This window comes from Trichomycterus rosablanca, chromosome 8 (genome assembly GCF_030014385.1).
Source record: "Trichomycterus rosablanca isolate fTriRos1 chromosome 8, fTriRos1.hap1, whole genome shotgun sequence".
NCBI classification, from domain to species: Eukaryota; Metazoa; Chordata; class Actinopteri; order Siluriformes; family Trichomycteridae; genus Trichomycterus; species Trichomycterus rosablanca.
This window is the reverse complement of record NC_085995.1, coordinates 8,091,408-8,105,434: the sequence shown is the minus strand read 5'-3', so window position 1 is coordinate 8,105,434 and position 14,027 is coordinate 8,091,408. Positions and strand designations below refer to the sequence as shown.

At 38.5% G+C, this 14,027-nt stretch overlaps 1 protein-coding gene and 1 long non-coding RNA gene across 3 annotated transcripts in view; both read left to right on the top strand.

Moving 5' to 3' along the window:
• Positions 1–9,508, top strand: part of gpc4 (glypican 4) — a 41,611-nt gene extending 32,103 nt beyond the window's left edge. The window contains exons 3-9 of the mRNA XM_063000448.1: positions 1,770–2,167; positions 2,312–2,477; positions 3,537–3,667; positions 3,784–3,924; positions 4,062–4,186; positions 4,269–4,441; positions 6,949–9,508. Of these exons, the coding sequence (XP_062856518.1) occupies positions 1,770–2,167; positions 2,312–2,477; positions 3,537–3,667; positions 3,784–3,924; positions 4,062–4,186; positions 4,269–4,441; positions 6,949–7,163 (1,349 nt within the window). The 3' untranslated portion in view covers positions 7,164–9,508. The remainder of the gene's footprint in view (positions 1–1,769; positions 2,168–2,311; positions 2,478–3,536; positions 3,668–3,783; positions 3,925–4,061; positions 4,187–4,268; positions 4,442–6,948) is intronic.
• A 732-nt stretch (positions 9,509–10,240) lies between these two features.
• On the top strand, positions 10,241–13,801 carry LOC134319340 (uncharacterized). 2 transcript variants are annotated; one of them, XR_010013492.1, is made up of 3 exons: positions 10,241–10,425; positions 11,982–12,051; positions 13,434–13,801. It is a non-coding gene; the product is annotated as an uncharacterized LOC134319340 (long non-coding RNA). The 2 variants fall into 2 exon arrangements; XR_010013493.1 differs by having other exon boundaries at positions 10,244–10,353.
• The last annotated feature ends 226 nt before the right edge of the window (positions 13,802–14,027 follow it).

The following is a 14,027-nucleotide window of genomic DNA, read 5'->3' as shown; positions in this document are numbered from 1 at the left end:
CAGGAGAGTTAAGGCAGTTCTGGGAAATAATGGTGGCCACACAAAATATTGACACTTCAGGAACTTTCACTAAGGGGTGTACTCACTTTTGTTGCCGGTGGTTTAGACATTAATGGCTGTATATTGAGTTATTTTGAGGAAAGAATAAATTTACACTGTTATATAAGCTGCACACAGACTACTTTTCATTGTGTCAAAGTATCATTTTGTCAGTGTTGTCCCATGAAAAGATATACTTAAATATCTGCAGAAATGTGAGGGGTGTACTCACTTTTGTGATACACTGTATATCGTATATCGCCGTTCAGCGAAAAAATATCGAGATATTATTTTTGATCCATATCGCCCAGCCCTAGTGTGTAGTACTTTTTTTTTTTTTTTTTTAAGTGGTTGCATAAATGTCTTTCTCTGATATTAGAAATTGAGAGTATTACAGGACACAATAAAGCCACCTTGATTTTACCCTAGCAGTCAGTCCATGTATACTTTTACTTGGATTCCTACAACATGGATTGTGTAAGGTTGCAATTTAAACCACATATGCAGTCTTAACATTAGTTAGTGTGGTGGCTTGTGATTTGAAACACAGCCTTGGTTTTTAGGTCATAACAGCTTAAAAGAATTCGTCACTAACGATTTTCAGAGGTGCTACAAAAGTATTTAAACAGTAACACTAATTAAGAACAGTCTTGATAGAAGTGCACGGGTGGCCTAGTGGTAAAATCACACTAGCCCACTTCTGCTACAATCCAAGGTTTGAATCTCAACAATGCTGTCAGCTGGTCAAGCATCTACACAGACATGATTGGCTTTGGCTGTGTTTTTTTTTGTGAGGGAGAGAGTGGCGGAACAGCTTAGTTATCGAAAGGTGCTTGAATAAAATAAGATGCAAATAAGTTGTGTCAAGAAGGGCATCTTCCATTAAAACTTTGCCAAACCATGTATGTAGACAAGAATGATAAACTGTGGCAAACCCTAATACAGGAGCAGCTGAAAAAGAAAAACATAATAATAAGAGTTTCAACAGCAACGAATAAAACCACAAGAGACTAAAAAAAATACATTAAAGAAAAAACACTTTTATTTATGACCAAATTTAACATCAGTTATCTGCTTTAGCAATTGCAAAACACAGACTAAGTTCCAGTTTTTCAACTTGTGCTATGCTGTCGTAGATATGTGCACTTTTTTTTCGGTTGGCTGCTTTACTGTCTTCTTTCTTTCATAGCTACCGGTTTCACAAATCTTATACAGTTTTTCCAGTTTTCCTCTGGAAACTTTATAACAGAGTTTAGCACGTGCACAACGCAGGGCTCAGCGTCTCTCCAGACTTTGATTATCAGTAGTTATAAGTCTTCTTTTTAGTTTTTGCCTTCCATACTGCTGTTAGGCAGAAACCCATATGGTTGTCAAGGTACCCAATACTTACAATAAATAAAACAACCTCATTGTTGTGTCCGGCAGTAAAAGAATTGTGAAAATTGATCAACATTTGCCAAAGTTATGGGTTATAAGTTCCTCAGTATTGTCACCACATGTACCAACATTTATTATTTAGAAATTGGATTATTGGCTTCCTCATGTAGACTCTGATTATTCCAGTTATCACATTACATAAACGCTTGTAAATTTACAAAGCTCCGGAGTCGAATGCTTTACATTTATGTAATCTCTCAGGAAATACCGTGCACGTCTGATTCATTCTGGTATGCTTAAGCTTATAGTCTAATCTGTATTTTCCTCTCTGCCTCGTTCCTATTTCTTTGCAGAGTTCTTCAAAGAGCTGCTCAACAACGCCGAGAAGTCATTGCACAACATGTTTGTTCTAACCTACGGTGTGATGTACGTAAAGAACGCGGAGCTCTTCAAGCAGTTCTTTGATGACCTCCGGCGTTACTATGTGTCGGGCAGCTCAGCTGTGCACCTCGACTCTATGCTGGCCGAATTCTGGGCAGAGCTACTCGAGCGCATGTTCCGGCTGGTCAACGTGCAGTACGAGTTCAGCGATTCCTACATGGAATGTGTGAGCCGGCACACGGAGGAGCTCAAGCCATTTGGTGATGTACCACGGAAGCTCAAACTGCAGCTGAGCCGAGCCTTCATCGCTGCTCGCACCTTCACCCTCGGCCTGCAACTCGTTCCTGAGGTGGTCAGCAAAGTGTCCACGGTAAGTGCAATTATTTGTTTAGATAGAGAATGCATCAATAGCATTCCAAAACTACATCCTAATTTTAATGGGCCTAGAACTCATCAACCATTTATGTTTAACTACTTACTAATGACATGCTTATTTTCCTCCGCTCTCTTACAGGTGAGTGCCACTCCGAGCTGTGTCCGGGCTGCTATGAAGATGCTGTACTGCCCGTACTGCACAGGTCAAGTGGCTCTGAAGCCCTGTAAAAATTACTGCCTCAATGTGATGCGTGGCTGCTTGGCTAACCAGGCAGACCTCGACACCGAATGGAACAACTTTCTGGGTAAGTCATTACAGTCATTTTTGTTTCTGTATGACTGTTCCCTTGTGCACAAAGCAAGATTTATTAAGATGAAGAGTTTGGTTTAAATAAACTCTAGTGGCCTGTACAGAGCCCTGGACCCTTGGAATGAATTGGCACATCAGTTGAGGATTTCTTGACCAACATTGGTGCCCAGCCATACACACACGCTCTCGACTAAATAGGCACAAAAATTCCCTCAGACAAATTTCAGGCTTGTGAAAACCCTTCTCAGTCAAGTGCTTGTCGTTATAGCTGAAAAGATTACATAGTGATCACACAGTGAAATTGGATGTCCAACAAGCACATGGTCACGTGTCTAAATTCTTTTGGCCATGTAGTGTGTAAGTAGCTCAGCAGCAATTTGAAACCTAGTGTATGAGTGTTAGTGATTTGTTGCTTCTTGTAACTGTGTGGCACAATTGCATGCAAACTATTCCTGGTAAGACTGGCTCTGCGCGCCCAGCGTGTCAGCTTTGTGGCGCCTTGTTAAGACCTTGGACAGTTTAACAAGCTCTCTGTATGACTGCTTGTAAAGTTCTGTATCAGCCAGCTGTGTGCTTCCCCCTAGCGGTGGAAATAAGTCATAACAGCAGCAATGAAACTTCACAAAAACACATGGATCTGATAAAAGGTGAAGCTGCCCCATATTGTGCAGCATGCCAAACACAGCTTACAATAAAACATTTAATCCTGGAATGTATCATTTATGGCCGCGAAAAACACTCCTAAAATTCATGTCAATAACAAAACTATAGTAACACATATAATGGGTGTACATAGACAACAGACACAACTTCACTAAATAAAACAGAATAGTGAATAAAGGACATATAACAGCCCTTCCTGCCATGAACATAGCCCAAGGGCAGACATGGCATTAAAAACGAAACACTTAACTAAAGCAATATTTAGCCCTATTCCACCTGAACACTGTATAGTTGTTTTACATGTGCTGGTCAACCTGACTGACTGTCCTGTGATTGGCTTATGGATCTGTTTTATACATGTTTTTAAGCATCACTTCTAATTGTCTTTCAGATGCCATGCTGAGTCTCGTTGAGAGGCTGGAGGGTCCATTTAACTTTGAGTCAGTAATTGATCCTATAGATGTAAAGATCTCCGAGGCCATTATGAACATGCAGGAGAACAGCATGCAAGTTTCACAGAAGGTAGGAAGTAAAACTCTCTTTGATGGATCTGGTTTTTTTAGGATGTTTTGTACTGTGTTGCCAGCAAGGTCGTTTATTTTAAATGGAAACAAATTGTTAATTTTGTGGTCTTTCAGGTGTTCCAGGGTTGCGGTCAGCCAAAACCAGCCATTCGCTCTCGGCGTTCTACAAAAGACTCAGGTTTTCCAGGACGCTTCCGCCCATACAGCCCAGATGCCAGACCCACCACTGCAGCTGGCACCAACATGGATCGACTGGTAAATGCTCCAAAACTTATTTACCTTGCTTAATGTGTCTTCATAATTCACCACAAATTGAGTTCACTTCTAGAGTAGCAGTGAAGGTCATGAAATCAAGTCGTGTAATTGCAATTCTTACTCAACAATTTATCCAGGTCACAGATGTGAAGAAGAAACTGAAGGATGCCAAGAAATTCTGGTCCAAACTGCCAGAGACGTTGTGTGTTGAAGACAAAGTAGCCCTCGGTGATGAATGCTGGAATGGCACAGCCAAGAGCAGGTAAGATGGAGCGTCTGCTTATTAATATTAGTGCACAAATTAATTGCTTTATTTTTTCTAATAATGATTTCTCCTGCCTTAGGTATGAGTCTGTGGTTTTGGGCAGTGGCTTAGCTAACCAAGTCTTAAATCCCCATGTGCAAGTGGATATCACTAAGCCAGATGCAGTAATTCGGAGGCAGATTGCAGTGCTGAAGGAAAGGACTATGTGGCTTAAGGCAGCCCACAGTGGAAATGACATCACAGTCGAGAATGGTGAGAGCGTACAAATAATATCTGTACATTGGGAGATGCCATTACATGGTATTCTTTAGCTACACCACAGTCCCTGCACAGTTATTTCTAATCCAGGTACAGTGGTGCTTGAAAGTTTGTGAACCCTTTAGAATTTTCTATATTTCTATATAAATATGACCTAAAACATCATCAGATTTTCACACAAGTCCTAAAAGTAGATAAAGAGAACCCAGTTAAACAAACGAGACAAAAATATTGTACTTGGTCATTTATTTATTGAGGAAAATGATCCAATATTACATATTTGTGAGTGGCAAAAGTATGTGAACCTTTGCTTTCAGTATCTGGTGTGACCCCCCTTTGCAGCAATAACTGCAACTAAACGTTTCCGGTAACTGTTCATCAGTCCTGCACACCGGCTTGGAGGAATTTTAGCCCATTCCTCCGTACAGAACAGCTTCAACTCTGGGATGTTGGTGGGTTTCCTCACATTAACTGCTCTCTTCAGGTCCTTCCACAACATTTCGATTGGATTAAGGTCAGGACTTTGACTTGGCCATTCCAAAACATTAACTTTATTCTTCTTTAACCATTCTTTGGTAGAACGACTTGTGTGCTTAGGGTCGTTGTCTTGCCGCATGACCCACCTTCTCTTGAGATTCAGTTCATGGACAGATGTCCTGACATTTACCTTAAGAATTCTCTGATATAATTCAGAATTCATTGTTCCATCAATGATGGCAAGCCGTCCTGGCCCAGATGCAGCAAAACAGGCCCAAACCATGATACTACCACCACCATGTTTCACAGATGGGATAAGGTTCTTATGCTGGAATGCAGTGTTTTCCTTTCTCCAAACATAACGCTTTTCATTTAAACCAAAAAGTTCTATTTTGGTCTCATCCGTCCACAAAACATTCTTCCAATAGCCTTCTGGCTTGTCCACGTGATCTGTAGCAAACTGCAGATGAGCAGCAATGTTCTTTTTGGAGAGCAGTGGCTTTCTCCTTGCAACCCTGCCATGCACACCATTGTTGTTCAGTGTTCTCCTGATGGTGGACTCATGAACATTAGCCAATGTAAGAGAGGCCTTCAGTTGCTTAGAAGTTACCCCGGGGTCCTTTGTGACCTCGCCGACTATTACGCACCTTGCTCTTGGAGTGATCTTTGTTGGTCGACCACTCCTGGGGAGGGAAACAATGGTCTTGAATTTCCTCCATTTGTACACAATCTGTCTGACTGTGGATTGGTGGAGTCCAAACTCTTTAGAGATGGTTTTGTAACCTTTTCCAGCCTGATGAGCATCAACAACTCTTTTTCTGAGGTCCTCAGAAATCTCCTTTGTTCATGCCATGATACACTACCACAAACATGTGTTGTGAAGAGCAGACTTTGATAGATCCCTGTTCTTTAAATAAAACAGGGTGCCCACTCACACCTGATTGTCATCCCATTGATTGAAAACACCTGACTCTAATTTCACCTTTAAATGAACTGCGAATCCTAGAGGTTCACATACTTTTGCCACTCACAAATATGTAATATTGGATCATTTTCCTCAATAAATAAATGACCATGTACAATATTTTTGTCAATTGTTTAACTGGGTTCTCTTTATCTACTTTTAGGACTTGTGTGAAAATCTGATGATGTTTTAGGTCATATTTATGCAGAAATATAGAAAATTCTAAAGGGTTCACAAACTTTCAAGCACCACTGTACTTCTACTATGTCTGTAATAGACTAAATCCAGCTAATCAGGTAGGGATAGGGCAGCAGAGTGGCTCGGTGGGTAGCACTGTCGCTTCACAGCAAGAAGGTCCTTGGTTCAATTCCCAGGTGGAGCAATCCGGGTTGCACGGCTCCGGTTTCCTCCCACAGTCCAAAGACATACAAGTGAGGTGAATTGGAGATACAAAATAGTCCATGACTGTGTTTAACATTAAACTTGAACTGATGAAACTTGTGTAATCAGTAACTACCGTTTCTGTCATGAATGTAACCAAAGTGTGTGAAACATGACGTTAAATTCCTAATAAATATAAATAATTAAATCAGGTAGGGATGTGTTCAGAGTAGGATGGTGGCAGTGGTTACGCTGAAAGCTAAAAAGCCAAAATATAAAGCAGAGTAACAGCCTGATTAGGGTGCCGTTTTACACACACACACACACACACACAGAAGCAATGTAGAACAGTCAGCCTCTGTCAACCTCTGCATGTATGTGGAATGTGGATTCACCGGAACAACATGCCAAACTCCTCACAGTGGCTTGATGGAGTCTGTAGATTGGAACTCAAAATCTGTCAGATGCATTTAGATAACAGATCAAAATCTTTAGGCTAGAATTGACACATTACTGAAACTTGGTTTTTAAATCAGGAACATTAACCCTAGCGATTTGAGTGGATCTAGGTATACTTTACATTGCTGATTACAACTTGTGTTGAACATTATAAAATGTTTTTAAATATTATAAGGATTGAAATTCTGTGCCAACATTCTCACTTGCCTTTTTTTCATAGATGAAAGCAGCGGAGAGGGTAGTGGCAGCGGCTGTGACGCACCTTCCTGCGATAACGACAAAGACATGTATTTCTCTACACCGACAACCGTCAAACCCAACATAAAGATTCTACTCGATAAAGACTCCTCCAGTGGTGTACGGCTGGCACCGTGCAGTTTGGCTTTGACCCTGGCTGGTTTTCTTCTGGCTCTTCTGACATCTCACACCAGATAAGAGAGCTTTGGAAAAGGATACAGAGGATGAACATGAGAAGAACAGAAAACTGTCCGAGAACGTTTTAAAAGAGGAAAAAAGGCCACCTTCAGGACTATGGTCTGCCAGCCAGCTAGGAAAAAAAACCTCTCAAGTTATTAACACTCTAATAACGTCACCTTAATGTTTTTATTCTTTACTTTTAATACAAATGGACTTTAATGTATAGAAGTGGATTCCCAACCAGCAGTATACCTCCCTTCCATTCTTTTTGTTTCACTTTTACATTTTCTTCCCAGAGTCATCAGTGTTTTTTGTTCCACACAACCAGCTGTATTTACAACAAACTGTTTTGCTTTCCATATTGCGCTTTAGCGGACAGATTAGTTCCACATTTAGGTATTTGTGTGTGTGCGCTAGTATGAATGACGTTTTTTTAAGAGATCATTTTCTAAAAGAACTTCTCAGAAACAGTTTGACTGAGGAAAGTAAACATGTAGCAGGTATGCTGTCATCAGTGTTCCAGAGTTTGTTTATGCTGATTTGTGCCCAACGGTGCGGCACAGATTTTGGCAAGCCTTAAGAACAAAATCCCAACACCCAGCATACTGTTCATAATGACTGAAGATAAGAGCCAAGCCACCCAAGATGACTTGGTACAGAGAATGAACGGCTTTTGAAAATCCCTGCCATCGTTCCTTCAGCTGCTTTTTCTTTTTGGAATGGCTCACATGTACAAATACTGGCCTGGCATTGACCTGTGCTGAGGGCGAGCTGTGCACACACATGACCTTGTTTATTTAGCTTTAACCATCTAGTGTGCAGCGTACGAATAAAACGGCCTAGTGGCTGTTTTGTGCTCCGGCGCTCACAAAAGAAATGAAATCACAAACGAGGGAAATGAAATCCACCTGGACAGAATGTACATTATGGAATTCTGAAAGAATATTGATGAATCTAACAGGGTTTTATGTGGATTTTTTTGTTGTTGTTGGTAGAATTTAATCTAAAGTGAAATCTATATATTGGGTATTACAGGAACGTTTTTGTTCACCAGAATTATTGAAAATGCTGAGCTGCATGACATGGAGTACATTCTTCATGCATGTTAAAGTTTTATAATTTGTTCGTCTCATAGACAAACAAAACTCTTTGATCTGAAGAAGATGCCCAGTAAGAGTGTCCTATTTCAATCCACTCTTGCGTCAAGTGTCTGTTCGAATACAAAAAAACACTTTCCACTATCCTGCTGTGCCCACACTAAAGTGCCTCTCCAAGCAGTCGATTGGACCTTTTCTTTTGTAGCTTGTTGCCTGTACATCTAGGTTTTAATTAATGACAGCTTCAGGGTTACGTTACGTTCCTAAGATACTACTTGCAAGAGTTTTTTTGGGGGTTTTTTTAACCATTGTTCAGTGTCCCATTTCCGCCCCCTTCTTCTCCTTCCAAATGTACAGTAAGTTATTTATCTGCATGGCTTTTAAAAGATGCTTTTACAAACATAATGGCAGATATTGCTTCCATAAAGATCAGTATTCAGAAATATATTTATATCTATAGATTGATGCATTTTAACAGTTTCAGAAATTACCTGATGTTATATTGGCTGGAAAATTCATATCACGTAAAGCTAAAAGTTTGTAAACCAGCTTATCATTGGTGTTTTTTTCTTCCCCTAAAAGTCAAAAGAATGCTCTTTAGAAGCCTGCAACGTGAAGGACTGGGTTGGCCCCGAGTTCTTGAGTGTCATGCTTTTTCACAGATGTTCAAAATGCCCAATTTGTTGAGCTTCTGTTAACAGTCCAACCTGATCTTTCAATCATATATTTTCATGAGGAAAAAACAAGAATCTTCTTTATTCTCCATGTAAACATTTTAAGGTTGTTCTTTATATGTGAGTCATGAATTAAGAACAATGTAAGTTATCTTATGTTGCCACAACAAGCCTTTCTTCTTACATGCAAAGAAGGAATGGTGGTGCCTTATCTATAACAATGTGGCTTTTAAGTCTGCCGGGACTGAGTAGATATGAACGGTTAAACTGGGAGGATTGCTTTTCTTGATCCAACCGTTTTATAGGAATACTGAACACCAGAATGAAGTCTGTGTAATCTTGCTTTTTTTAAACAGTCCTGGACAATTGAACCATCTTTGGAAAAGAATGAAGAGAACCCTGACTACAAAGAGGGAAAATGTAAATACAGAGCAGTTGGTTTAGAGGTCTCTGAAAGAGCTTTTAACTCCAAGTTTTAGTCTTTCAGAGGTTAGGCTTAACACATGGAGAAATCATGCTAAAATGTACAAGAAAAGGTGTATTACACATGTCAGAGTCTTGTAAAATAAAGACTGCAGATATTTAAATCTCATGAGCTCCTTTGTGTCTTTTTTTAAAGTGGAACCAAAATGAAGAATGTTTTTCTTAGTTAATGGAGACAGAAAAGCATTATTCAGTGTTCATGCATCCTAACACAGCTTGATCAGGTTGGACATTACAGTCCAAACTGCATTTATTTAAATCATTTAAAATATACTATATGGACAACAGTATTGGGACACCATGTCTAATGTTTGAATTTGTGTGTTTCTGCACAAACGCCAATAATGTGTACTTTTTTGTAAGCCAGAAAAGTGCATTGAAAGGGGGTAAAAACAGGAAAGTGCAGTGAAGGGGATCATTTATGTTGTGTTGTAACACAATTGGTTCTAAATAAAAAACCTCAGACGTAGTTCATTATAGTAAGAAAAGTAATTTTATTTGCTTAAAAGCTTTGCTGTCCTGGGTTTTAACATGCACACGTTTAACTAATTAATAGAAAGTAAAAATTACAAAATCATTTAGTGGTCATAGCATACTGATGATACATTTACTTAATAAATCATGACGCACTGCTCTCCCCTACATGAAAGTAAATAAACGTAGGTGATACTGGCCTGTATTTACTTGGTATTGGATCGATACCAAATTATGCAGTAATGCACTACTAATCACTACTTATTACTTGTTGCTCATAGGTCTGTCAGTCACGTGTGTTTAGTGCCGGTGATGTCACAGATGCACCACAGTGGGTGTGTTGTTTTTGTCAGTGATACAGTTAAAGTTTCTGAATATGTGGCTTTGCACATACAGAAATAGTGTAAATTATACATACGGACAGTACGAGCGCACCTTACGCACTTTGCACACCTTACGCAAATTCACGAACTTTGCTAGGTAGGTAGTTCAGTTTCGTGAATCGGAGCATGCGCAGTGAGGCTCTTGTTCTGTGTGTTTGTGTTGTGATGAGTAAGTGCTCTTTTCTTTCTACTTTGTGCTGATAAATGTAAACAGAATAGCATCTAGTTTTTATTTTAAATGAACAAGGACAAATATATTCGGTCTCTATTTAAAATGTACATATTTATTCATTTGGCGACCACAACTACATGGTATGAGTTAGCTGCTTGGTGGTGATACGCCATGATGGTAACGTTGTGAAAAACTAAAGCACCAGAAACAAGAAATCTGACCGCTTTAAACATCTGAATGTATCTACAACCCTACTGAGAGCAGCTACTTACAGAAATGTATGTAATACAATATTAATATGATAGAGTTATAAATACAGAGTGCTTAAAGAAACAAATCACTGCAAGTAGATTAGCAGCTAATATTAGCGACTAAGCTAACAAGTACCGGAGTTGTTTACCGTGAATATGAACTCAGCTGTAATGTATTTCGTATAATTAGTGTACTGCACACAGTGCACAAGTCTTTATTATATATCTTTTATAATAATAATAGTTATGATGTATAAGTTATTTGTGTTTTAGTCAGTATCTCGGCTATAAACTAGTTGGCTAGGCTAGGTATGGACACCACACGGCTATTCTAACCTTATTAGTAGGGATGGGCGGATCGATCCAAATATCGATAGTATCAATACTTCAGTTTTACTTTTTCTACGCTACATTCGGCACGTTTCCCCCGTTTCATAAGACAGTAGAGATCAAAGCTGCGTCCTAAACCGCATCCATACTTTCACACTGAACAATAAGCCAGAGTGAGCAGAGCAGTGTGTCCGAACACCTACTATTTATTAAACGGTGAATGAAAAGTACCCGGATGATCTACTGCATGTGCAGGCGTTTTTGAGTATGTAAATTTATAATCATATAATTTAACTGGAGCTGATAGATGGTGGAGAGTCGGTTCTTTATAAGTGTAAGTAAATAAAAACACGTTCAGCTCGTATAAAAGCACCGGTTTCTTCTGCTCACCTTCACTGTTCAGTCTGACAGTAAAACACTCGATATGTTCAACAACAATATACCACAAATATCAAAGAAAAAAACTAAACCAGAGGAATTAGAAATCATTTGAGGAATCTTGTTCCAATAGCATTACATATAAAATAAAAGAGACAATAAAATAAAATTATCCTTAGAAATGCGTTATCTTTATATAAATCTAATTTCTTGTTCAAAGTGGGAGCAACTGAACAAGTTACCTCAGCAAAGATCCACATGATGGCGCAGAAACACCACAAATATTCTGAAAACGCTTCATTTGGTCACATTTCCGTTTATTATCAAAACTCTCATAAATAACGAGTACAAATTATTATTTTCATATATGGAAGTGCAGTGAATTATTTCATTTAAATATAAATAAGCAATATTATAATACACATTAAAATGAATGATGTGCATCTTGAGTCGGTTCAGTGAATCAATAGTTCATTACTAGTTGCTCTTAGGTGTCAGTTACGTGTGTTTAGTGCCGGTGACGTCACGGATGCTCCACTGTGTTGTTTTTGTAAGTGAAGACTCTTACATTACTTATTTTTTATTCTTTCGTAGCAGTGAAAGCTGGAGAAGCAGACGCGAAATAAGAGGAGACCACACAGAGACAAACTCAGCAAGGATACCAGTGAGTGTTATTTGTTAACAGCATTGATAAGCTAAGTTTGGTTGCGCTTGTAGCGGTAAATGTTTGTATTGTTGATGCTGCTTATTGTGCACTAAGATGGGCTGTCTTTAGTTTTTTGTCTGTGTCTGTTTACAAGTACAAATAAAATACATATATTGAAATATAACTGTACTTCATTACTGTCTTGATTTACACACACTTCTAAAAACAATGGTTCTTTAGTCGAGACGATTTGCATGCTTAAAGGCTTGTTTGCATTATGAAACATAGGCCTAATTATTGTCAGAAAAAGAAATAATGCAAACCACATGTTAGTCCACGACTTTGTTTAGTGTCGATGCCACTTTTAAAGCTAGCAGAAGCGTATATCAATCTCCCTGCTAAAACTTTCTCTCAGATCTAATTAAGTTTTTTTTTTTTTCATTTTTCTTTAATTTCTTACAGAAGATTGTAAGTTTCTGAAAACTTTGCATTGCACATACAGAAATAGGTGCAATTTTAATGGAAATTATTAGATTTTATATATTAAATTATAACGTTTAAATTATACGTAAAGTACGCGTACTTTGCGCACCTTACGCAAATTTACTACGCCAGGTGGAGCATGCGCAGTAAGGCTCTCCTTCCGTGCGTTTGTGTGTTGATAAATAAGAGCTCTTTTCTTTTGACTTTGTGCTTATAAATGTAAACAGATTTGTATGTATTTTTATTTAAAATTATCAAGGACAAATATATTCGATTTCCATTTAAAATGTACATATTTATTCACCCGGCAAACACAACTACGTGGTATGAGTTAGTTGTTTGGTAAAACATCCAGAAACAAGAAATCTGACCGCTTTAAACATCCGAATTGATCTACAACCCTTCTGAGAGCAGCTACTTACGAAAATGTATTTATACAATATTAATACGATGAAGGATATCGATAAAACAGTTCTTACAGAAACAGAAATTACTACAATTAGCTTAGCAGCTAACACTAGCGACTAAGCTAACCAGTACCTGCTTTGTTGACTCACAGCTGTAATGTTATTCGTATAGTTAGTGTACTGCACACAGTGCACAAGTCTTTATTGTATATCTTATTCTGTATTGTATAACTATAATAATAGTTATGATGTATGAGTTATTTGGGTTTTAGTCAGTATCTCAGCTGTGAACTAGTTGGCTAGGTTAGATGTTGACACCACACGGCTGTTCTAACCTTATTAGTAGGGGTGGACGGATCGTTCCAAATATCAGTATTATCGATTTCCTTCGTTCTTTTAGTTTTACTTTTTCTCCGCTACATTTAGCACGTTTCTCTGGTTTCATAAAAAAGTAGAAACCATCTCTGTACAGACGCAGCTTCTCACATTCTCTCTCACATTCTCACTCAGCTTCTTCCCTTCTGCTCTGCTGTGATTTGTTGTGGTACCGTCACGTGACTGAGCGGCGCTGAGAGACCGAACACATGTAGCAGAGAGAGAGAGAGAGAGAGAGAATCAGTGCTACACCGCCTGAGAGACAGTGGGTAACAGCTCTGTGTATATTTACATATGTACTGTATATAAAATACAGTTATATATCATCTGTATATCTACCTGTAAATTTACCAAAGTATTTTTATTGTTTTTCTTTTTAATCTCTATTCACTTTTATTGTTTTATTGTCATCTTTTGCTTCTTTTGTAATTTTATTATTGCTGTAATGCTTTGGCAATATTGTTTCCTACAGTCATGCCAATAAAGATACTTTGAATCTTGAATCTTGAGAGAGAATGGGACTAAGAGAGACGAGCAATGAAAGGGATGAATTGTATGTAACTGGTTCTGAGCAAAAACCTCAGACTTAGGTTATTGTAGTAATAAATGCCATACTCATAAATTATGACACACTGCTCTCCCCTACATGACAGTAAATAAACTGCTTTTATTAGTGAAAAGTATCGGTATTGGTATCGGCGATACTGGCCCTGTTTTTACTTGGTAAAT